The 26,607-nt window shown below is 42.2% G+C and overlaps 1 protein-coding gene across 4 annotated transcripts in view; it reads left to right on the top strand.

Moving 5' to 3' along the window:
• The first annotated feature begins 6,536 nt into the window (after positions 1-6,536).
• Positions 6,537-26,607, top strand: part of PLEKHS1 (pleckstrin homology domain containing S1) — a 31,801-nt gene continuing 11,730 nt past the window's right edge. For 2 of the 4 annotated variants that reach the window (XM_082407772.1, XM_082407775.1), the window contains exons 1-8: positions 6,537-10,650; positions 14,012-14,058; positions 19,569-19,657; positions 19,769-19,875; positions 20,205-20,339; positions 21,696-21,771; positions 22,664-22,780; positions 24,563-24,709. In XM_082407772.1, coding sequence (XP_082263898.1) covers positions 14,031-14,058; positions 19,569-19,657; positions 19,769-19,875; positions 20,205-20,339; positions 21,696-21,771; positions 22,664-22,780; positions 24,563-24,709 — 699 coding nt within the window. In that variant the 5' untranslated portion in view covers positions 6,537-10,650; positions 14,012-14,030. The other 2 variants (XM_082407774.1, XM_082407773.1) reach the window with 2 other exon arrangements.

The raw sequence follows: 26,607 nt of genomic DNA on the forward strand, positions 1-26,607 counted from the left end.
GCAGTATCCCAGACCAGCTAAGTCAGGATCTCTGAGGGTGGGACCAGGAATCAGTGTTGTTAAACCTCTCCATGTGATTCCAGCTTGCAGCCAAACTTTAAACTAGTGGTAGAATGCACCCTGGGAAGGGGTAAGTTGAACAGTTTAGAAACTTTGGAGCCTGAGGAGGGTCCTACGGGATAGATACATTCTTCAGTGAGACTGAGTGAAAGAAGGAGAGGAGGAAAAATAATAAAAACAAGAGAGAAAGGAATTGTAAAGATAGATATATTCCGTCTGCTAAACTTTTAAAAATAATATAAGTACCAAGAGCAAATGAGTATGGCTAATTTAAAAACCAGGAGATTTGGGTGTGTGCTAGAAACAGGGGTTAGATAAGAATACCAAGTAAGAATTTTCTATGATAAATTAACCAGCGCCTAACAGCCACATAGCCGATGTGAACAGTGGTCCCTCTCATTTCAGAGGGCGAGATGATCCACTTGTGATTGAAGAGAGCGCTGTTGGAGGATTTGTACTTTCAGTGAAGTCACAGTTGGTTCACAATTTCTCTTCCAACTTAGGACTTGTGGGAGCTGAAGACGAATTTCTCTTTCAGGCATAAAGATCTAGAAGGTGTGGGTGGGTGGATATGTGAAAATGCACTAATTTGTGTTCTGGGTAAACCGTGCCTACATCAGAAGCCACCACTTGTCTTTGACTGATCATGATAGACACCAAAAAGGAAATAACCTTTTATGTGTATTTTTTCTCAGTCAACAGATATTTACTGAGATCTGTGCTAAGCACTGTTCTTAGCATTGGGGAAAGAACAGGTAAAAAAACAGTCTTTTCTCTCATAGAATTTATATTTTAGTGGAGAAGACAGATAGTTAATATGATTTCATGTAGTGAGAAGTATTATGAAGAAATAAAGCAGGATAAGAAGCTCAGGAATGGTGAGGTGGGTGAGAGGAAGGTTAAGTTAGGTACAATGACTGGGAGAGGCCTCCTCAGAGCCATATCTGAGCAGAAACATGAGCAGAGTGATGGAGTGGGCCACGTAGACATGCAAAGAAAGGGGTTCCTAGGCAGAGCAAGCAGTGAGTGCAAAGGCCCTGAGGCAGCTACCACCTGGGCCTATTTGAGAAACATCAAGAAAGCCAGTGCTGCAGAGCAGGATGCTGGGAAATAAGAAAGGTGGGCAGGGCCAGATCGTGTAGGGCTCTCAACCATGGTGAGCACACTGGATTTCATTCTGATGCAACGAACGGGAAGCCATTGGAGGGATTTGAGCAGGGAAGTGATAGGATTTCATGAACTATTTATTGTCAGAGATACTCTGGAGAATGGACTAAAGAGAGAAAGTAGAAGCAGGGAGCCCAGGGGTTGCAGTAGTGGCCTAGGTGAGAGATGCAGATTGACATGGTAGTGGATGTCATGGGAAGTGGTCAGATGTGGGCTTTGTCTTGAAGGCAGAGACAGCAGGATTGGCTGACAGATTTGGAGTAGGGATATGCGAAAAGGCTGGAAATTAAGGATGATTCCGGTTTATAGCCTAACAGGTAGATGAAATGGTGCCGTTTCCTGAGACTGGGAAGAGGTTTGCTGGGAAGGGTGAGGATGGCGAAAATCAAGGTTTCTGTTTTGCACAAGTTGTTTGAGCTACCTGCTGAACATCTATCGTAGACCCTGATGTTAACCCATCCATTTGCTCTGCATTAATTTCCAATTGCTGTTCTAACGAATTACCACAAATTTCGTGGCTTAAAACAACACTAATTTATTCTCTCGGAGTTTGAAGTTCAGAATATAAAATCAAGGTATCAGCAGGGCTCTGTTCCATCTGGAGGCTTCAGGGGAAAATCTATCAAACTTTCCTTGCTTTTTTCAACTTCTAGAGGCTTTACACTCCCTGGCCCCTGGCCCCTTCCTCATTTCTTCAAAGCCAGCAGTGTAGCATCTTCTCTCTCCTCTGACCTCCTGCCTCCTTCATATAGGGACCCTTGCGATTCTAGCAGGCCCACACAAATAAGCCAAGATAATCTTCCCATCTCAAGATCCTTAGCTTACTCACATCTGCAATGACCATTTTGCCATGTGATGTAACATATTCACAGGTTCCAGGGTTAGGATGTGGACATCTTTGGGGACCATTATTAACCTGCCATGTCTCCTTGTCCTCAAAACCCTGACTGAGGTGAAAATAGCAATGTGCCCAACTACAAAACTATATTTCTCAGACATATTTGCAGGTAAAAGTGACAAAAGCATCTTATCCAAGGGGGACTGTAGCAGATGCCGGCGGCAGCCACATTGGTCTACTCCCAAGTGTCAACACCCACATGTCCCTCTGGATCCCTCTGGCCTCCTGAGCCCACTTTGCTACATATATGACAGGTCAGCAGTGCCAGAAATTCATGTCCCCCTGATGATAGACAGGAGTTGGTCTATAAATACCCCAGCTCCCTCACCCCTGGGTGGAATAACTAAGGTGAGTGTTGTAGAATAGTTTCCAGAGTTTCCTAGCGGGATCCAGCTCCAGTTACCCTCAGTGGTAACTTACCAGATATCAAACATTTTTATCAGCTGGCTTCCCTTCTTGGTTGTAAAACAGGGAATATAATATCTGCCCTGCTTCCCTCACAAGATTTTTGTGCAAGCAGGAGACATTGTATAAGTGCCTTGTAACTGGCAAACTGCACAATCAATTAAGCTGGTACTATTATGAGACCCATAGACTGGTCTCCCCCTCCCAGGGGGAAAAAGGGGACAAACCCAAGGTCTTCCAGTGAGCTGAAGCAGACCAGAAGCATAAACTTGGTATCTTGATTCTAGGTCTGGTAGGTTTCAACTCTGTCACGATGTTTATTACCAGGTGACTCTTAGATGATTTCTGAGCCTTGTGTAGCCTCCCTCTATTTACTCATGTGAAACATGGAAAGAATGACATCACACCCCCAATGCCACTATAAAGTACTCTGAAGAGTCTTTAAACTCAGAGAGGAGCCTAGCCCCTCCCATTAGAGGTATGGCTCCTACACAAACTCATTTATAAGTTAAATTACAGACACAACGTCCTTGATTTATTTGATAAACCCTTATAAAGTGCTTACTATGGGCCAAGCACTTTACAAATATATGCTCATTTCATCCTTGTAACAACTATAGCAAGTTGGTACTATTATCATTCTCATTTAAAGACAAGGAAACTGAGGCATAGAGAAGTTAAGTGATTTCTCCAAGAGCACAGAGCACAATAATGAGCTCTGGGAACTCTGTAAGTCTGACTCTATGCTTGAAAATACTATGCTATGCTGAGTCATCTTCTTTTTTACCCTTCCTTTTTTATCCTTTTTCTCCTATAAACTCTCTCCCCCATCTCTATCCCTGGGCCAATTCCTCATGTTCAAATCATACATCCCTCAATCAAAATGATTTCCATTTGCACAAAACAAACAATTTAATGCAAACTGATTTCAACAGTCAAGAGAATTTCAGCTTCTCCTAACAGGAAAGTCCAGAGGAAGGATGGAATTCAAGCACAGTTTAATCCAAAGTTTACCAAGCCATCAAGACAGTGGCACTGTATCTCCGTGATTCTTTCAGCTCTGTTCTTTCCTTGCATCATCTTTATTATTAGGTTGGCTTCCCCGCACGGAAGCAAAATGCCTTCCCATCCGCACGCTGTGCTGCCCAGAGGAAGAGAAGGAGCCTTTGACCCAGCATCCCACTCACAAGTCCTGAGATTCCCTCTGCTTCTGGACCAGTGGCTGAGGCCGACGTTGGAGTCCAGAGTGTGTCCACGGTCCAAGAGTCACGTGGGTCCCAGGGATCACTGGGAAGTGGGAGGGTAGGGAGGCTTTAAGACCCAGCTGAGGTGCCACCTCCTCCGTGAAGCCTCCCTTGGTCTCCTCCTCTTCCCTCTCTGGAAGAACAGCTCCTTCCTCTGAAATACCGTGACTCTTGATCTGCATCTATCACTCTACATATTCCTCACTGGATTCCTTCTGGACCATCTCCACTTGCCCCTCCAGAGCTACTCTTCTCTATTCTCTATTCTTCTCTGTCCTGCTCTGCAGCCCACCAAATGAACCCTCTCACAGTAGTGAAGAGAGAGGGACAAGCAAAGTAGAAAGGAGAGCCCCAAAGTGGGGACCCCATGCAATGGCCATTTTCCCAAATCCCATCTCATGCATAGGATGTGGCACAATTACTGACGCCCTATGTTTCTTAGATCCCTTTGTTGATCCCCCATGGGGCTTCCCTGCTGCTCTGGATTTCACAGCTGCCCGCTTTGTTTGTACTTCAACTTCTATGGTCATAGAAGTAACCATCTTTCGTTTATGGACCTGGAGAAGAGACAGCATACTCCCCACGGATTTTGTATGAATCGCGAATTTGACGAATCAAGCAAAGCCCATAAAATCAGCAACTAGCACTATTTCATCCTTCTGCCTTTTGTCCTGGGGGAAGTGTAAACATTTTAAATGCTTTTATCCCTTTCACTTCCTATTTAAGTTGAAAGCAGTTAATAAGAAAGAATATTCTATTTTGGCATTTTTTTGTACCTATGGCATAATGGTCACTGCTAGGAATAAAAAAAAGAACAAAGACCCAATCAAACTTTCCACTCTACACCACTCTCCCAGAATAGCTCTTGCCAAGACCATGATGACCTCCATGTTGCCCAGTCCTGTGGTCAGTTCTCAGTCTTCATCTCACTCCTCCTCCTGACAGCATTTGATGTGGCTGACCCCTTCCCCCTCCAGAAACACTTGCCGCCACTTCCAGACACCAGACGTTCCTGGATTTTCACATACTCCTCTGACTGCTCCCTTTTAATCTCCTTTGCTGGCTTCTCTCCATCCCACCCCACCCCTACCTATCCCTGTTCTCTTCATGCAGGACCACAGTTTTGACAGTGGCTGTGCTCCTCCTATAGCCTCTGCTCCTGTAATGTGGTGTTTCTTCCACAGTTGCAGCCCTCATCAGAATCTGGTAACACTGCTCCCTCGTCTTATCCCAGCAGGCTTAGATGTGGTAAAGGCTTCCCGCTATTGCTAGACCCTGGGTGCTTCACCATCCCTTTTGGCTCTCTTAATCTGGCTACGCCTCTGTAAATAGTCCCTTCAGTAACTCTCTTCTATAAACACTTTGAGTGTCCTGTTCCCTGCTGGGACCCTGATTGACACACTGCTTGTTTTTGTATGTTGCTTATCTCCCATATTAGCTTATACGGTCACTAAGAGCAAGGTCTTAGTTCTTTTTTTATTCCTAGTAATGATTGTTATACAATTGGTACCAACAAATGCCGAAATAAAATATTTTTTCTTATTAACTGCCTTCAACTTAAATAGGAAGTGAAAGGGATAAAAGCATTTAAAATGTTTATAGATCCCCCAGGACAAAAGGCAGAAGGATGAAATAATGCTAGTTGCTGATTTTTTTTTTTAAGGAGGTTTTTTTTTTTTTAAAGGAATTCCTTTTTATTTTTATTATTTATTTTTATTTATTTATTCATTTTATTTTGGCTGTGTTGGGTCTTCGTTTCTGTGCGAGGGCTTTCTCTAGTTGCGGCGAGCGGGGGCCACTCTTCATCGCGGTGCGCGGGCCTCTCACTGTCGCGGCCTCTCTTGTTGCGGAGCACAGGCTCCAGACGCGCAGGCTCAGTAGCTGTGGCTCACGGGCCCAGTTGCTCCGCGGCATGTGGGATCCTCCCAGACCAGGGCTCGAACCCGTGTCCCCTGCATTGGCAGGCAGACTCTCAACCACTGCGCCACCAGGGAAGCCCCACTAGTTGCTGATTTCATGGGCTTTGCCTGATTCGTCAAATTCGCGATTCATACAAAATCCGTGTGGAGCATGCGCTTTCTTCTCCAGGTACATAAATGAAAGACGGTTACTTCTATTACCATAGAAGTTGAAGTACAAATAAAGCGGGCAGCTGTGAAATCCAGAGCAGCAGGGAAGCCCCACTGCGGAACAATGGAGGGATCTAAGAAACATAGGGTATCAGTAATTGTGCCACATCCTATACATGTGATACGCTTTGGGAAAGTGGCTATTGCATGGGGTCCCCACTTTGGGGGTCTCTTTTCTACTCTGCTTGTCCCTCCCTCTTCACTATTGTAAACTGCACTGCCATTCCTTCTCTACCAACTCTGTTCCCATTGCCCCAGTGCCAACCAGGTGGGCAAAATAAGGATTCAGGGCAATAAGGGGAAAGGAAAGGAAAGAAAAGGAAGCAGCCCCCGTCATCCCTCCTTTGGACCCAGTGGTGGTCTTTTGGCTGTCTTCCCAGCCTGCAACCTTTGGGCCATCTTCTATCACCTATACACATTCCCTCATCCCCAGAAACTGGACCCAAATGTTCTTTTGAAATAAAGAGGATTCCGACTTCAATCGTCTGTGGATCCAAGGGTCCTCCTTTGACATCTATGTCTACTTTTGCTTTTACAAATGAATTCAACTATTAAAATAGACACTGTTGTATGTATGTGTTAGGGGAGGTGGGCAGAGATGATTAACTTTATTCTGTTTTTCATTTCAAAAAAACTTCAGAGAACTTCAAAAGGATTTTGTTCCATAAACTAGACATCCATGTGGATGACCAAACATCTTAGCCCCTAAGTTCCTTGACCTCCTCATTGCCAATGACCTTCTTACACACTGTAGCTCAGCCATCCCCTCCCTGCAACTGTTCTACTTTTAAGATCATCAATCAGTCATGCTCTCTTCAAGCACCACTTCCTACCCTTCCAGTCAGCTTATTTCATCTATTTTCAATCTCACCGGTACTTCCTCTCCAGGAGCCCCTCCTATCATCTCTTCCCTCCTTATGCCCCTCTGATCCCATGGTTCACCTATTTGGGCACCCTTTTGCAATTATCCTAAACTCCCTTTCTCTTTTGTCCTTCCATGGCATCTCCCCAGCACAAATGCTAACCTGGAATGAACCTCACCACCTGGCTTCCCCATGTCTGCTCCTGAACAGCTGGATGCTACTAGAGAAAATCACACATCAAGCAGACAGGAATCTTGTCAGATTTATGGTCACCAACCTCAATGGACTGTCAACACTTCCAGCATCAAGATATATTTGTAGAGTGGGTAAATATCTATGGAAGGAACGCTGGGGATTCTGAAATGTAAGGATTGCATGCAGGTAGAGGAGCGAGCAAAAGAGGCAAAGAAGATCAATCAGTGCAGAAGAGAACCAGCTGAAAAAAGTAACTTGGAAGTAAAGGAAAGAGAATTTCAACAAGGCTTCACTAACTGCCATTGTCTCTTTTGAGCAAAACTCTGTGTCAGGCTACTCTGTGGACCAACAGCCAACCAACGGAGGGCCAGCTCTAGGGTCACATGCTCGCCCTGATCCAAAGACCAGGCTGGCTCATTTCCTTCAACAGGGGGTTGAGGAATGGCAGTTTCAGCTAGAAAAGGTCACTGATCGCAACAGACATGTGAAAGTATGAGGAAGCATCAAGAATCCCGAGGGCTTGAAAAGGCTGAAGAACAGGTTTGGTTGAAATGAGGAAATAGAATAGGTAGAAGGATGGGAAGTTGCAGTCAGAAGGTAGGATACCAGCATCAAAGTGATCAAAGGCCAGACAGGGATGGGTAATTACAAGGTCCAAAGTGTGACCATGGGAGTGGGGTATGGAAGTGAAGTAGAGGTATCACTGGAGTATTAGAGTTCATTGTGTCTGATCTCCCTGGCCACGTTATGAGCTCTCAAAAGACATTCATCTTTTCATTTATCTTTTGACCCATAATATAACACCTTGCATATAGTAGGCACACAATAAAGAAAGAATGGGAGAGGCATTTAAGCTAACTACTTGGGATGCAAGGGTCAGCAGAAGCAGACACAATACTAATAATCCTCATGGATTTTGCAGTCTTGTGGAGGAAGAGACAGACATTAATCAAATAATCAGACAAATGAATATAAAATTATAAATGGGAAAATGTGTTCTGAAGTTAACACAGCACCATGATAATGTATCATGGGAGAATCTGACCTTGTCTGGGGGAGAGAGGGAATCACTGGGAAGTGATAGTTGAGTGAGATCTGAAGGATGAGTAGAAGTTAACCAGGTGAAGAGATGGGAGAAGAATGAATCAGAGAGAGGGAACAGTACATACACAGGTCAAGATGCCTAGAGGGCAGACAGTACAAGTGAGAGCTCTCAGAGGTGATCTTGGAGAGGGAGGCAGGGGCCAGGTGATGATGTCGGCAACAGATGTTCTCCATCTTCCTGATAACTGTACCTCAATTTTGTTCAGATGCTAAGGAAAAGAATCATGATTGGTCCAAGCCAGCCCAGGAAATCTCATTTCCTTTTGGCCAACAATGTCGTTGGCATTGCCTCAAGGGCGTCATTATAATCAGAACTGAATGGGTACTTAGAGCTCCTTGACACAGGGACAGCAATGGGGTCATGAGGCCCAGAAAGCTGGCAACCTATGCAGTGTCACACAGTTGGTGGCAGAGCAGGCCAAGAGCCCAGACCAACTGATCCAAGCCCAGGATTCAACACACTAGAGGGTACGAAAGGGCACATGTAAGCTTATAGTCAAGACAGACTCGAGTTTTGATTTCTGGTGGTCACACACTAGCTGTGTGACTTTGAGCAAGTTCTTTTTTCTCTCTAAATTTCAATTTCCTCTTTTTGAAATTAAGGAATCACAACACTTATCCTGCAAAATTGTTGGGATTAACTAAGATAGTATATGTAAAAGAAAAATTCCCAACAAATGTTAGGTCATGTAATATAAACCATTCAGCTGTGTTTTGGTTAAGAGGCAGCAGAGCTGAAGAGCTGTTTCATGATACAGAAGCACAATTGGCAAAACCATGAAATAACTTACTTGATATTTCAAATGAACAGATGATTGCTCTTTTGCAACAGGCATTTCACTGATACCTTGTTTACAGGTCACTGGAGATGATGAAGGAAACTATACTTGCATTTCATAGGTATGTTTACTTTTTACAAGCTTCGTATTTGGTGTCTGCTTGCCAAGTTTTAATTTTCTAGGTGGCATCTACAGTATAGATAACTCTCATAAGCACTTGTAAGATATATTAAGCTTCTTCTTCAAGGAGCTTTGTAATACTATTAGGAAAATATGACCAAAAAAGCCTAGAACAATGTGGACTGGGTTGGTAGATGGCTGGTTGGATGGATGGATGGATGGATGGATGGATGGATGGATGGATGGGCAGTCCCTCTGTCTGTCTAACTGGTTTATCGATAGCCTTTCCAAAGGAATACAGTCTTAAAGAAATTTTCTCTCTTCCCTTTTTTGGTTGGGTCCCTGGATTATTACATTGGGCTGTCTGTAGCTTTATAGTTCTGAGTAAGTGGAGATCAGCACAAGCTTTTCACGAACCCCTTAGAGCAATAACTTGTAATATCTGCTTAAAGACCAAATGTAAAGATACTAAAAACTATTTCCAGAGTAGTCAAAAGCTGGCCTTAAAGAAACATCCAAAGAAATACATTCCAAGAAATTATTTCTCCTAAATCAAGCAAAACCCATCCTGTGCAGGAAGTGAACAATAAAATAATCATTTCTGCATATCTGAAGTCCATCTAAGTTTGCTGAGTAAAGGAACCAATAATACTTGTCCCTTCCATAGGGTGCCAAAGGGAAAAGCAGAGAAATAACCTTTGTCGAATGCTTACCAAGGATCAAGCACTATACTATAGGCTTTTTATGGTGAAATCTTACTTAATCTTTAAACAGATCCTGTGAGGTCAGTGCTGCACCCAATTTTTCAGATGCGGAAGCAGACTCAGAAAATTTAAATAGCTAGCTAAAACCACTCAGTGAATACCTGGCAGAGCTGATTCAAGTCCAGTTACACTAGTGAAAACAAAGGTTAAAATTATGTGCTTTCACTGCTGAAGGTGCTATAAGAAGTTTAATTCATTTGCCACTTCCTCTTTCTCCAAAGAACAATTTAATATAAATGAAAATATACCTAAGGCCCTTTGGTGGTTAGAGATCACTGAGAATGACCATTCATGGTAGCCTGCTTATTTCTAAGAGTTGTTGGTGGCTGTGCAGGACGTTCAGGAGAGCCTGCCCAGTGCCACCCTGCTGACCACTCCATCATGGATAAATAAGCAGACCTTCCAGAGACCCTTGGCATGTGCAAATGTGTTAGAGAAGTCAGGTTTTATTTCCTCATCTGGCACAAAGGAACCCTTCCTAACTTCCCCAGGAGGACATTGGGAGGATATGGATGGGTGGGAAGCAAAGGAATTGTTTCAATGGCAGTCATTGCAGGAGGTCAAGACTGGGCTGGCACTGTTTTCAATAAGAGTCATTGTGTTCATGGTCCAGAGTCTGGCAGGAATTTTTTATTTGTTTGCTTTTGTTTTGTTATTAGACACCGAGAATGCCAAGGGCAGTTCTGTGCCAAACCGCAAGAAGAATGAAAGCCCAGGACTTCCCTTGGGTCACCAGCTTCCTTCAGCTTGGAGCAAGAGTAAAATCTTCCCGAAGACAGAAGTTTGGGAATTTCCCATTGACTCACATTTCAGGCAAAGCTGGTACTTAATCCTCAGAGCTCAGAGTGAGCCGGGGTGAGTTCAGGAGACACAAGGACAGGACACTTCGCTGAGAACCGAACCAGTGATCACCTGGCTTCCAGTAAGTACTGCTTGACGTGACTGGTCGGGGTTCTCAAGACTGTGCTGATCTGGAAGCTTAACTGAACAAAATCACTGTTACGGGCTCTCTCTTCATAACCTTCTTGGGCTGCACAGAGGGAAACAGGACCTCTTGGTATCACACTCATCAGATTTCATTACAATGAACAGGTTAGGCAATGAGACTGGATGCTGTCTCCTGAACAAGATCAGAGAGTTAAATCTGAAAGGCTGTTTTGTTTGGGGGCAATGACAAGAAATGAAAGTCAAACTCTGAACAGATTTAATTCTTTTTTCTCAGGTGAAAGGAACAGCAAAGTAGTTCAGACACCAGCTCTCAAGTTAGGACGCTGGCTCTGCTTCTTTTTAGTTATGTGATCAAAGGCAAATTACTTAATCTTTCTGGTAACAGTTTCTCATCTGTAAAGTGGATACTGTATCACTGTAAGAATAATGTAAACGTTATAGTATTGTTATATCTCATTGCTATGTTGAATCTCACTAGATTTCATATATGTAATATATAATATTAAAACTTTGCTTACATTATATAAGCAAAATTTATATAATAGATTTCATATGTTTGAATATAGTAGATTTCATATATACATATACATATACTGAATTTCATAAAAATAATTTGAAATCGATATAGATCATATGCAACATATATTATGTGAAATCCAGAATATGTATACATATATATGAAAACCATTATATACATATATATATATCTGAAATCTATTATACAGATTTTGTTTAGAAGTGCTTGGAATGTATTAAGTACTCAATACATGCTAGACATTATGAAACAATCATAGAATCATAGACTATCCGAACTGGACATGACCCAACAAGTAACACTTGTCGAGCACCTATAAAATGCTCTTCGCCAGATTATTTCAAGTGATGCTGACAGCAATCCTATGAGGGTGGTGATGTTATCACTTCCATTTTATAGATGAAGGAACACAGGTGAACACAGGTGCTATAATGTACCCAAGATCACATGTCATAACTGATGGAGATGAATCCGGATTTCAGAGTTAATACTCTAAAACTGCCGTCTCATTTTACAGTGGGTAAAAAAATACCACCATAAAAAAAAAGCAGGAAGAGTGGTCCCTACACGAGACTTTGGGGCCCTTCACAGACATTGGAAGGCCAGAAACGTCTTCCAGAGCTCTCCTTGCCGTCCACGGTGCGCAGGGAGCATGGATGTGGGTGGGAGCGTGGAGCGGTGTGGGGATCTGCACAAGTCACCTCGCTCGTCCTCTAGCAAACGCAGTTTTCCGTGCATAAAACGAGCCGTCTCCCGGGACGGTTCTGCGACACCAAAGCAGTCACGTGAGCAAACACATTTTATAAACTGTAAAGGCTTAACAAAGAATTATTCTGTCAAGAAAAAGAATGATTTGGGGCTTTTAAACAAAGAGAGCTTGCAGTAAAAACACTGCTTTAAAATATGTTCCCCTCAAAGCAGTGGGGGTGGTGGTGTGATGAATTGGGTGATTGGGATTGACATGTATCCACTGATGTGTATAAAATTGACGACTAATAAGGACCTGCTGTATAAAAAAATAAATAAAATAAAATTCAAAAATCCAAAAAAAAAAAATATTCCCTCAGCTAGTCTCTCCGGCACAGTCCTACAATCTCACCTTTGAACTCCATCGCTCACTAGGCTAAATGCCCCGTGGGAAAGGTGGTCAAGTCCCACATGCAGGGATGTGAGGAAAGGCGATGGGCTGAGAACCACTGGCCCCCAATTCTGCTTCAGGCAGTGAAATCCCTACAATTGGAAAGAACCTCAGGGATCTGAAGCAAAACCTCAGGGGTAAGTTTTTTTTTAATGTCCATGGTTGGCAAATTTTTAAGTAGGTTCTATTCCTTTTCCTTGTACAGAAATGCTCTTCCAGGGAACAGAAGGCTTTGGTCTCAATGGCCTGGTGCCTTCACCAAGTATTACAGCCCATTGCACAGAGCTAAGCATGCTCCTTACACCAGGGGAGGGCTGAGGGCACCAGAGATTCAACATATGCCTTAAGATACCCCAAGGACCTGTTTGTTACTTCACTTGTTATCTGTTTGTTATTTGTTCAAATAATCACTATCGTTATTATACAGAGATACCTCAACAGAGAAAACCATTTTTTAGTTAGGGAATGTGTGAGTTCTAGGTCAGGGAAAACCCCACTTGTCTTCAGAGGGTTCCCATGTGCCTTTCACAAATCACCAGGAGTATGCTTTGAGATCTTGAGGTCTTAACCTTAAGACTTTCATCTCTGTTTACTATATATATGTACACAAATAGTATATGTATACATGCATATAGTATACTATATGCGTATGTAATATATATATATATATATATACACACACACACACACACGCACTATAGTAGAGTATATGTATATTGTATACTATATACAATATACATATATATTTCAGAAATTGCTGTGAGTCATTTATGCCCTAGGAGGAATGAGTGAGTTTATGCTGGAGAAAGGGAGACCTCAGGAGAGGAGGAATGACATCATGCCAATTGGATGGTAAAGAGCCCTTTGCCTCTTCCCATTTCCTGGGACTGCCCTGGGACTGCCCTAGCACTGCCCTGTTCAGTGTTTCCTCCTATTTTGAGAGTCTGATTCAGGGTAAAACTTGGTCACCAATACATTCCTGTTTCAACGATCTCACCTGCCCCCTGGTCTCTTACCCTGTGGGATTCCTCTCCTCGCAGGGCCCCGTGTCGGTCATGGGATTGCCAGCAGATCTGTGCAGGAAAGGGATTGACCTCTAGAGTCAGTGTGACCATGTCAGCCTCAGCCCCCAGTGCTGGGCAGCCTTGGGAACGGGGCGCACGGGCAGTGGAGGCAGTGTAAGGATAGGGGTATGCCCTGGTCCTTGCTCTAAGGTTTCCCTCTGGAGAAAATGAGTTCCTGGCGTGGAGGAGGGCTTATCTTGGGCTTCTTTTTGGCCAGAAATGCTTTCTCAGCTGCAGTTGGTCCATAGCATGCTGCCCTCTGCCCTGTTCTTATCTCTGTTCCTTGGTGTTGCTGTCCCCAGGGGCTCTCTTGTCAGAGCCACTTATGAAGCAGGAGCAGAGAAAGTCCAGGGAAGATGCTCCTTTGGTCATCCTAGCCACACCTCCACAGAACTGGCACTTGGTGAACACAGGCTGCTTGGGCGGGTCCTCATTACCATGGCTACTGTCAGCCTCAAGGGCAGAATGGGGAGAGGGGAGCCGATAAGCCGTCTCACCAACATTTGGGAGCACCATCCTGACGCTTGGTGATTGAGTGGCTAAGCAGTGAAGCATACCGTTGTTTGGGGACTAACGCTTAACCCTTCTTTTTTGACAGGTGAGAACAGACAGCCATAATGGAACCCAAACCTCAGAAGAGTTCAGGTACCCGAGGGGCATATTCTCAGAAGGAAAAAACTCTGTTGAAAATAATGATCAATTCCTGTCAAACTAACCAGGATACAGAAGATGGTTTTAGTAAGGATGATGGGTGGCAATCCTGAGACAATTATTCTTGGTGTGGAGAATGTAGCGGAGGCTATTAGATTCAGCTGATTATTTTGTAAGAGCTCACTTATCTAGAAATTTGGCATTTTCTGATTTTCATGGACCAAATGTTCCATTTGTTGCTTGGAGGTGGTACTAACAGCAAACTATAGCCCAGAAAAGGCTGGAGAATATTTCCGTAATTTTATATGAAATTCTCAATTGGAGAAACTGCCAAAATTGTTATCAGGGCTTATTATGAGGATAGGTCAAGGGGTATTATTCAGATGTTCCTGCTTCATGCTCACATGCCTCACTGTAGATGATTGGTCAGAAGTTTAGGATGAACTAATTTAAAAATCAAACTATCTGATTCAATTCCAAAATGAGTATTTTTGAATATTTATTCAAAGCACCTATTATTAGTAAGTCACTGTGCTTCGTATTGCAGAGGATGCACAGGTTAATTAGGAAGAGTCATTTTCTCAATGAGTTTGTAATTTCATTGGGACATTAAGATAAACACGTTCCAGTAGCTGTATTGGGAAGTTAAGATCGGCACATGTGATCAGGCTATGATAGGTAAGTGCAAAATTCTGTAGAGTCTGAAGGGAAAAAAAGCACATGCGTCATTGTGGGGATCCAGAGAGGTTTTATGGAGAAGGCATTTGAGCTGGACCCTAAAGGATGTATAGGGTTTTAAAAGAGATTGGGAAAGAGCACATCTCAGCAGAAAGGGATGGCATGACCGAAAGCAATGAAGTGTGTTCGAGGCAGGTTGTGTTCAAGGAGAATGTGGCTGTAAAATAGGAGGAAGAGGGGAGAACAGGAAAGTGGTGCTGTATGGTGCCGGATATTGACCTCATATAACCAGCAACCCTTGAAGGATTTCAAGCACGGAAGTGATGTCATCAGATTTGCTTTTTGGATTGCTCATATTTTAAAAAAAATAGTTTTATTGTGGTATAACTGACACACAATCAACTGCCCATATTTAAAATGAACAACTTGATAAGGTTGTGTGTATGTGCCTGGGAAACGATCACCACAGCAGGATAGTAATCACATGCATCACTCCCAAAAGTTTTCTTGTGCCTGTTTATAATCCTTCCCTCCAGCATCCAATCCCACTCCCCGTTGTTCTGCTTTCTGTCACTCTAAGTTCATTTGCATTTCCTAGAGTTCATATAAATGGAACCATACTGTATGAACTCTTGTCTGGTTTCTTTCACGCAACATAATTCTTTTGAGATTCATCTATGTTGTTGCATATATCAAGAGTTTTTGGTTTAGATAGTCAATTGAATTTTTATGTCTTAAGTAGTAAGATAAAAATGTCACATATTTATCCTTGAAGTTACCACTTCAGCATTCTTCATTCATTTGTATGAATTCAGATTTCCATCTGGCATCATTTTTTCCACCTGAAGGATTTCCTTTAACATTTCTTCTAATGCGGCCTCCTGATGCTGAATTCCTTCAGCTTTTGTATGTCTGAAAATGTCTTGAAACTGCCTTCGTTTTTGAAAGATATGTTTGCTGCCTATAGAATTCTAAAATGACACTATTTTTCTTTCAGTACTTTAAGTATGTTGTTCCACTGGGTTTTGATGGTGTTTTTGTTTTGCTTGCGTTGTTTCTGATGAGAAATCTAATGTCATCCTTATTTTTTCTTCTGTATGCATTATCTCTTTTTTCCCTCTGACAGTTTTTAAGGTTTTTCTTTATCACTGATTTTGAGCAATTTGGCTACGATGTTCCTTGTTATAGTTTTCTTCCTATATTTTGTATTTGGGGTTCCTGACCTGCTGAGATTTCTGAGATAGTTTTCTTTAAATTTGTAAATATTTTCAGCATTATTTCATCAAATATTTTTTTCTGTCTCCCTCCCCCACTTCAGGGAATCCAGTTACCTTAAACTTGAAATTGTCCCACAATGCACCAGTGCTCTTTTGTGTTTGGGGTGCTTTTTTCACTCTCCATTTGTTTTAGTCCCATTAATCCCATCCAGTGTTGTTGTTTTTCTGAGACATTGTGGTTTTCATCTCTAGAAGTTCACTTTGGATCTTTCTTATATCTTCTATATCTCTAACTTCTTGAATGTATAAAATACAGTTGATAATAACTGTTTTAATGAACTTCTCTGTTAATTCTAACATCTGTGTCAGTTCTAGGCCAGTTTTGAAGGATTGATGATTATCCACATTATGGGTCATGCTTTCCTGTCTCTTTGCATACCAGGTAACTTTTGATTGGTTGCCAGACCTGGCAAATTTTACCTTGTTGGGTGCTGGATATTTCTGTATTTCTATAAATCTTGAGCTTTTTTCTGGGATGTAGTTAACTTCCTTGGAAACAATTTGATCCTTTTAAGACTTGCTCTTATGATTTGTTAGGTCTGGAGCAGTCCTCAGCCCAGAGCTAATTATTCCTCCCTACTGAGGCAAGACCTTCCTGAGTACTCTACACAGTGCTCCATAAATGATCATTTTTGCCAGTTTGGCTGGACGGAAGTGGCACTTTTTCTGGCCCAGTGGGGCACTGGGCACTCTTCCCTCTAATTTTTTCTGATGGTTCGTTCTCTGGCCTTGGGTAGTTTCCCCACACACGTATACTGATCAATATTCTTGAATACTTGAGGGGGACCGTGTGACTGTCTCTGGGATTCTCCCTCTGTGTAGCTCTTCCCTCTGTCCTATGAGCTCTAGCTGCCTTGATCTCCCTGAACTCTCAGCTCTGTTTCCTCCGCTCAGGGGTCCACCTGGGCCCACCTCAGTTCCCCTTTCCTGTGCTGTGGACTGGAAACTCCACCAAGGAAATTGTAGGGCTCACCAAGTTCGTTTCCTGTCTCTCAGGGATCCATGACTTTTATTGCCTATGACCAGTGTCCTGAAAACAACTAATTCATATATTTTGTATTTTTTGTGTGTTTCAGACAGGAGAGTAAATCCAGTTCCTGTTATTTCATCTTTGCCCGAAGTACAAAATTGGCCAGATTTGGCATTTACTCTCAGGGCTGTGTCGAGGATGGTTTTGAAGATGTCAAAAATGGAATTAGAGAGTCAATCTAGACAGTTACCAAAGCAGTGTAGTGAAAAATGTATGCAGGCCTTGAATTCATGTGAATTTAATGTATTGAAATATATGAAGGTCTGGAAGGCAGTGGTGATAGAACAGAGAGATAGGGGTGGATCCAGGACGTAAAATGGACATGACTTGATGACTGACTGGACAGAAGGGTGATGGAAGGGTGAAAGTTTAAGAGGACTCTGAGTGTTCTAGGAGGGGAGGCTAGGTAGATGTTGGTGCCACCAAGTGATCTAGGGCACCTGAGAGAAAAGGAGGAGAGAAAGGAGTTTATGGGAAATCCAGGTGGAGATGTTCAGGGCCGGAAATGGTCTATCCAAGGGTGAAAATACTGAGATTTTGTCCTAGAAGTTCCCCTAGAGACTGAATTTTGCTGATCACATCCCTGGTATGGTGTTTAGCATGTTTCTCTGTTTTCTGTATTTCCTACAAATTGGATCTAGAGGGTTGATGAGATCGTTTCAGTGTTTTTTGGTCAAGGCTAATCCATGGATGGTGTTGCCCATTGCTTTTAAAATAAATGCAAACTCTACCATGGTCTAGTGTCTACCAGGTGCTGCAGGATTCATCTGCAGCCTCATCTTATACCACTCTTCCTCTCTTATTCACTCTGTTCTCTTACTCCACTCTGTCTCCTACTGGGGAGACAACCTCTCAGTAGCTCTAGGGAACTGCTCTGAAGAGGTAGGGAGAAACCAGCTTATGTATGACTTTTGGCTAGAAAATACATTTAGTCAAGAATGCATCTCAGGGCTTCCCTGGTGGCGCAGTGGTTGAGAATCTGCCTGCCAATGCAGGGGACACGGGTTCGAGCCCTGGTCTGGGAAGATCCCACATGCCACGGAGCAACTGGGCCCGTGAGCCACAATTACTGAGCTTGCGCGTCTGGAGCCTGTGCTCCGCAACAAGAGAGGCCGCGATGGTGAGAGGCCCGCGCACCGCGATGAAGAGTGGTCCCCACTTGCCGCAACTAGAGAAAGCCCTCGCACAGAAACGAAAGACTCAACACAGTCATAAATAAATAAATAAAAGAATGTGAATTTCTAAAAAAAAAAAAAAAAAAAGAATGCATCTCAGTAAAAAGATTGCTGTTAGTCACAAAGAGCAGATACCTCAAGTGAATGATTTTAATGCTCATCTATGTACGGGAAGATGCAAGGATTTGGATTCATTAAAATTCTTCCTGAAATACCTCTGACTATCTATGGGGACTGTTTTTCTAGATCACAGAGTGCCGCATCCTGTTTTTCATCCTGACTTCCTCTCAGGGTGCACCGTCGGTCAGGGACTGCAGTGGCTACGATACTCTCTGCTTTCCTTTATTTTTCACCTCCGTTTTACAAATGAGGAAACTGAGAGAAATTGAGTGATTCAAGGTGTTCTGTAAATATTTGTTCAGTAAATAAATCTGTGAATTTGTCCAAAGCCACACAACCATTAAATAAAGGAGCTAAAACTTTTTGCTTTTGTTTCCTTCTGTTCTTCTCTTTCCTTTTTTCTTCCTTGGTGGGGAGAATGGGGGGGAGCAGGCAGAGCTGCTGCAGAAGGAGGAGAGGGAGGGAAGGTGAGGACGGCTGTCTGAGAATTACTGGATACGAGCATAATGTCTCCATCAGCTGTAGTACCTAATCTTGATTCTGTTTTCACTTAATGAAGAAGTGCTAATACTTTAGTAAAGGCTGTCTTTTACCAAACCATGGATGACCTAGAACTATAGCCTGGATGTAAAAGCAAAACCAAGGTCTTCTTTTTAAAATAAATTTTATTTTAGCAACATTAATTTTTTCTACATAAGGAAAGTAGTACATATTTCTTGCAGACATTTTCAAAAATATAGAAAAAATCAAAACTGCCTATACAGGTCAATCCTTACAGAGAAGCAATTAACATTTTGGAAACCTTCTATTTAACCACTTTGCCACCTTATTTTCAATAGCAGGTGGTTTCGCTTTTGTTTGGTAAGTCAAAGGTCAAGGCAGAATTATCTTGCTTCTGTGGCTGGTGCTTCAACAGGAAGGGAGACAGATCTTTGCTCACATCTAGAGAGCCAATGGCATCCTCCAGAGACGGAGAGCCAGACAGGTGTGAGCTGAATTAAAGCGCTTCTAAATGTCATCTGAACAAAGGTCCCGACACTGGATGAATAAGAATCACACACTTGGTCCTGGGTTTTTTGTTCTCCTGGCCTATTATAGATGGTTTTTTCCATAACTGAATAATGCAAAGACCTTTCCAGCGGTAAACAGTGTTCTCCAACTGAAGCAGTTCTTCTCAGAAATTTATAGGCAACAGACTGAGTCCTGTTCACTTTCTTTTATTAGGCAAACAACTTACATTATATTATGAAAATGAAGTCTGCAAACAAGATTACTTTATTAAATCACCACCTCCTCAGCTTTTCTTCTCTGCAGTAAGTATTCACAAAGATTTAACAGGCCTCCCACCAGCCTCATGAGCATTTTTAAAATCCTTTCTCTTCCTTTGAGATTTAACTGAGATGCAAAATGTTTTCATTTTTCAGGCCTCTTGGAAAAAGCGGCTTTTCATCCTGTCAAAGAGTGGGGAAAAGGGCTTTAGTCTTTCCTATTACAAAGACCATCATCACCGAGGTTCTGTTGAAATTGATCGGTGCGTATCCAATCAAGAAAATGTTTATAACAACAAATACTAACGTGTTGCCTGCAAAATAGAAAAAAGAATTAGAAAACGTTAATTTGTGGAACTAAGAGTCCAACTGAAATAGGAATTCTGAATTAAGTTTTAGGCTGAACAAAGTATTTTCAATCAGTGATAAACCAGATCTCAACTTATTTTCTAAAACTATTGGACAATTTTCAAAGTATTGATCAAACAGATCTAAAGTTTTATTCAATTTGAAACTTAATAAAAAACATTAGTCAATTTCTTCCTAATTTTGTATTTGCATCTGTTTAATACTTTATATCTATTTCTAACAGAAACTCCAGTGTAGAAGTTGGCATCAGTAACCATGAAAAAATGCAATCTGTACAGAAGATGTTTAGATGCCATCCTGAAGAAGTGATGTCCATCAGGACCACTAACAGGGAATACTTCCTCATTGGCTATGACAGGTAAGTAGTAAGATAACACAGGGTGTCTCCTGTATGCAAAATAAAAAACAAACAAATAAACAAAAACATTTTAAACCAGTAAACAATAAACATGCCTTGAATAGAAACCCATGGCCACAACCTTAAACACCATCTTGGCAGTCTTTATTATGTGTTAAAATACCTTGGCAAATCACACTATTCATTTCCTAGGGCTGCCATAGCAACGTACCACAAACTGGGTGGCTTAGAACAACAGAAATTTGTTGTCTCACTGTCCTGGAGACTAGGAGTCTGAAATCAAGGCGTCACAGGCCATGGTTCCTCTGAAGGTTCTAGAGAAGATCTGTTCCAGGCCTCTCTCCTAACTTCTGGTAGTTCCTTGGCTTGTGGCAGCAAACCTCCAGTCTTTACATGGCAATCTCCCTATGTGCACGTCTCTACGTCCAAATTTCTCCTTTTTATAAAGACACTAGTCATATTGGATTGGGACACCTTACTCCAGTCTGACCTCATCTTAACTAATTACGTCTGCAACAACCTGACCTGACTTCCAAATAAGGTCACATTCTGAGGTACTGAGGATTGGGATTTCAACATGTGAATTGCGGGGGGCGGGGCACACAATTCAACCCATAACAGTCACCATCACCGCAGATACATTTTATGTACAAGAAACCAATACAGTAACATCTACCCAAGGTACATATATTAGGGAGTGGCTATGCTCGTCCCTGAAGGAGTCTTCAGTTTTTGAGGGGCTTTTGGTGCTAGCGAAGATGGCAAATGGATTCTTTGCGGATGATTATCTGCTTCACAGAGAGGCTAAAGTTGGAGAAGGCAGCTGTACAGAGGAGGTGGCAAATGCTCAAGCCAAACTATCAATATGAAGAGATATTCAGGCGAAAACCTTTCTTTTCAATTGTCGCGGGAGTCAATAGAAAAGAAGACGTGATTTATATACATTTGTTCAAATACATCCTTCTTAAATACATGCATTCCCTAAAGGGGGGCACACCTAAATAGCTACACCAAATGGCGCTGACAGGTTAAGGGGCCACTTAAGGACACAAAAGAAATCCGTTTCAAAGTCAAAAGCTCCAAACCCTGTGATTATACTGTTACTTTCCACTTTTCTTCCCATTTCTCTGAGCTTTGCTCACAGAGGTGGCATGAGGGTTAATTCTGGTGTGTTAGCGTGGAGGTGGTAAGGATCCAAGGGGGGGCATTTAAGCTACTCAAGAAAAAGATCCTTATTTCCCTGGTACCTACCCCATTGCCTGTTCCAATCTTAATAAAAGAATCCTTCGCCGGTTCAAAGTGAGCGCAGGCGCCATTGTTGCCACATGACGGGTGAAAGTTTATTCCTATCAACAGGGAGAAGATTAAAGACTGGGTGTCCTTCTTGTCATCACTCTGCCGGAATATAAAAGCAGCACACCAGAATACAGAGGTGACTCTATTTCACTAATAAAATAACGGGGCATCTGAACAAAGCCCTCTTTCACAAGGAAACAAAATGTGAGCTATTTTTTTTTTTCCTCCTTAGCAACTGGCATTAATACAAGGAATAAATAATTGAGAAAATGTACATCCTTGTTATTTTTATGACTAACAATAGAAAAAAATTCTTTTGTGTTTTGCAAGAGAGCTAAAATACAGACACTTCAAATTTTCATTATTGGAGTAGGAGGAGTGAAAGTTAACTGTGGCATTTTTTAATAGTAGCTGAAACTACAGTATTTTCCATCATTGTTATTCAAGGTACATAACAGCTACCTTTTGAATGACTAAGTCCAGGGTGGTTTCTAAAAAAATGCTTTTTAACCTATCTTGTATTTTCAATACGAGTTTTCTTTGATGTAAGTGCCAGAAATTTTAAGTTGTTTATTTACTTCATAAGAACCTTTGCTAATTTACCTAAGTCCTTTCTTAGGACAGACCTTTATAAATGAAACTTTGGCCTCTAGGTATCATTTTGACATGGTTTCTAGGTTGTTCTATGCTTACAACAAAAGCAGAGGCCAAGGAGAAGGGAAAGCAAAGTGTGTCTACAAGTACTCAAATGATTAGAGTGAAGGGGTGGGGTACAGAGGGACACGGTGTTGAAAAGACAGGTTGAGGGAAACTTAGAGCATCTCTGAAGGCCAGGCTGGCAGTCCTCAAGGGTTTTGGAACAGGAGAGACACAAGATCAGCTCTTGTCTAAATGGGAGAATGCTGGCCAGCAGTATAAATGTTAGTGGTCAAAGTTTGGAAGCAGAGAGCCCCATGACCAGGCTGTTGCTTCATTCTAGACAAGAGATCAGTCATGCCCTGATTCCAGTATTCCTTTTTGATAAGCAGGAGAAACTCTCATTGGGTGATAGAAGGCCCTCTTCAGACCCCATCCCTCTCCTTGGTCCTTCCTGCACACCGGAGGCTGTCAGCACGACCACAACAAGAAAAAGTCTTCCAGACATGGTAATCAGACTTACCTCTCTTAGGACGCCCTGCCTGGGAGCCAGCTGATGCTTCAAAAGTCAAAGTATTTGACATCTTCCTCAAAGCCTAATCCACCAAAGAATGATTCTTAGTCCTACTGTCTATCCTATATTTAGTCTGTTTCCCCTGCCATGATGAGCCTTACTGCTTGCCCGGCCTACATCTAAATGTATTCATTCACTTTGGGTGCTCTTTGATATGCATCCAGGTACAGCAGGTATGTCGGGTGGAGATCCCCCCCAGCTAAACAAAAGCCTGGATGGTAGCCTTTTCCTTCCTTTCACCAACAGGGCAAAGATTACTTCTGTAAAAAAAATTCCCCAAACACCACTTGACCATCTGTACTCCTGAGGCAAAATCAGAGTTCTTATTATTTCCTATATTTACCCAAATCAGTCTTGCTTCTCCGTGTGTGTGTGTGTGACTTCATTTCTAATGAAGTCCATTTGAGGAAAACAAATATAATACATTTGCCCCTTGAAAATGATTTGTAATTGTGCTTTCAGCTCTCCTGGATTTGCAATCTTCCCAATTTTGGGTATTATTAACGAACAGGCTGAGTGTTTTTTTCTTCTGCCATGGATGCTATTTTATCCCTTAGAGATGTAACCACTGACTTTGCCTTTTTCCTGGGTACCGGGCACATCTTAATAGGGCATAGCCTCCTGTTTTATCTAGCTGGAAGCTCTCCAACTATTTTAAAAGCTTTATGTAGCATATCAAATGCACCAGGCCAAACACTTCATTTGGTATTTGTAGGAAAGGTGGTAGGAAATGGGGTTGAGAAAGATAACTCTTTTCAGTAAATGCCTCTTGCTTTTCACTCCTGTACCCCTTCTCCCTAAAGATACTATTATTGGTCATTTTGCCTTTTCATACTATGTATTCCAATCCAGTGATTTTCCAATCACCTTCAGTTAAGAGTACTATCTACCCTGTTGGGAGTTGTTGTTGCTGTTTCTAAAATAAAATGGGAACCCTTCCTCATCCCCGACTCAGCATGACCTGGCTTCGTGAACTTGGAGCTAGAAAAACGGACACAACTTAAATACATCTTTTTTTTTTTTTTTTAAATCACTTTCTTTCAAGGACTTCCTAGAGAACATTCAGGGTTTTTTCAACCCTCCCCCCTTGCTCTAAGGCATTGTACTTGGAAGAATTGAATTGTACTTATAACAATTTTCCTGCCAGGCAAAGCAGCTACTTTGTACAGTCCTGTATCTATTAGAGAGGGAAGCAGTAATTGGTTGAACCTAGATCACCTTGAAGCCTACAATTCATACTATCACATGATCGGTGCTACAAAATTGCATTGCTATGGAAACAGTAGAATTATATAAGCAGAACACAAAAGAGGAACACAGCAGAAAGGGAAAAGATGCAGTGCCTTGACCCTGGGCTAATTAGCTTCTCAGATGGCACTGAGTGAAAACTAGAAAAAGATGAGTGTGGAGGATTCAGTGGCGGAGCTTAGTGACTTAGCACACCACCCACCGGAGAGAATTACTTGTTCTGAGATATGGGACCCAATAATAGAGAAAAGCCTGAAAGATGGGCTGGCTTATATTTTTATATCAGTGGTGACCCAGACTCAAGAAGCAAGTTCAAGTTGTGAGGGCTTCTGGATGTAACCTTGGAAGATCCTCGGATGTTCTCAACCCAATTAATCTATCATGCCTTTTCCAGAAGACATGTGGTTTAATTCTGTCTCTTGCAAAGACAAAGAAAAAGCATTAATTCTGTCTTCATCTCCTTATTCAGCATTTAATGGTAAAAAGTTCTTTTTCAATGGAAAAGAGTTCTTCGGGACTAAGAGAAGCTCATCTACCACACGACTTCTGGTCAGAGGCCGCTCAAGATACAGAAGAAGAGAGTCATTATATTAGTCCTCGAAGTATTCTTTTAGAGGTAACCCCTTCTGTTTACTAATCATTTATTCCTTCTGCAAATATTTACTGAGCCCCTGCCAGGCACTGTTTCTGAGGCACTAGGCTGGTTTCAGAATCAGACACAGGTGATGTGCTCACAGTGTTGACACTTTAATAGGAACCAACCATGATACGAGACAGAAAGGGCTCCATACTGAAGAGAGATGCTTGTCAAATGCTCGGAGGGCATGAGGGGTGGTAGGCGGGGAAGCTGACTTCCAGACAGAGGCCAGGGAAAGTTCCATGGAATGACATTTGACCTTACATGATAGGCAAAATTTGAACTTGAGGGATTGACCTGGGGAGTCTTTCTGCATTCTGGGAAGAGATAATAATAATATGAGCAGAAACAACAACACCCTTGGGTGATAAATTGTGTGGCATATACCAACCAGTCTATTGATCATTTGGAATTCCCTACTGAGTGCCTTCTGTGTGCGAATCCTGTACTGTGCTAGGCATGGTGGCTGCCAGAAGGGACCTGATATCACGCCTGCCCTCAGCGCTCACAGTCCTCCCAGTTACCACCTGACGATGCTCCACCAGCGGCATGGTCAAAGAGCTCTGGAAGCAAACAACAAGGTCCTACTGTACAGCACAGGGAACCATATTCAATATCCTGTGATATACCAAAATGGAAAAGAATATGAAAAAGACTGTGTGTGTGTATATATATATATACACACACACACACACACACACACACACACACACACACACACACATATATACATATATATTGGGTTGGCCAAAAAGTTCATTTGGGTTTTTCCATAACAGCTTATGGAAAACCCAAATTAAATTTTTGGCCAACCCAATATATATACATATATATATATATATATATATATATATAGCTGAATCACTTTGCTGTACAGTAGAAATTAACACAACATTGTAAATCAACTACACTTCAATAAAATAATACTTTTTTAAAAAAATAAAAGAGCTCTGGAAGCAATAGAAAACAAGACAGATTTTCGGTCTCCACTGGAGTCAGGGAGGGCTTCAAGACACAAAATGGCATTTGACACATATATGATGAATAGTTCAGTTGAGCTCTAACCCAGCGTGAGTGGCATATTCGGGGAAAAAACCCCACAGCAACCAGAAAAAAGAGCCAGACCATAATGGGTCTTGAATGCCAAGTTGACTTCATGCTGCAGGCAGGACAAGGGGCAGTGGTGGCTTCTCAGTTAGGAAGGGGCAAAACCGAGTTATCTTCTAGTACTATTAACCCAGCAGCTATATTCAAGGTGGACAGTAGAGAGAAGAGAATGGAAATGGGAAGTAGGAAGACAAAATTGGGGGGAGGGGGGCAGCATTTCCCAAACTGGGTTTTTCTACAAGATGGTGACATGTGTTCATACATAAGAAGCATTCTGAGGTCAAATGAGTTCTGGAAACACCAAATCAAAGTAAGTTACACAAGCTTCTTCACTGAAGAATTCTCAGAGCCTTTAGTATGCAGTGGTGCATTATAAATAGCCAAGCAGGATACAACACACAGCATTCCGCAAGCTTTGACCACAGGACCCTGCTTTTCATACCAGTGCTCTCTGGGACATGGTGACAGCAACTAGTCTTTCATGACAGTCCAACCAACCAGTCAGGTGGTACTGAGCACTAGCTATATGCCCGGCGTTTGCTAGGTACTTTACGAGATGCAAAGTCTAGTAAGACAGATAAAACTAAGCTGGAAGACCATTACAAAAATTAAGTACAACACTGTGTCATAGAAGTTCAGAGAAAGGAGAGGTTGGCAGTGGCTGAGGTGATCGGAGGGGGCTATGGGACCTCAAGCCAGGCCTGAATACAGCTTCATTAGACAAAAGAAAAAAGGGGCACTCCAGGAGAAGAAAACAGCATGAAATGGGC

Source organism: Balaenoptera borealis (genome assembly GCF_965194805.1).
Source record: "Balaenoptera borealis genome assembly, chromosome: 10".
Lineage (NCBI taxonomy): Eukaryota > Metazoa > Chordata > Mammalia > Artiodactyla > Balaenopteridae > Balaenoptera > Balaenoptera borealis.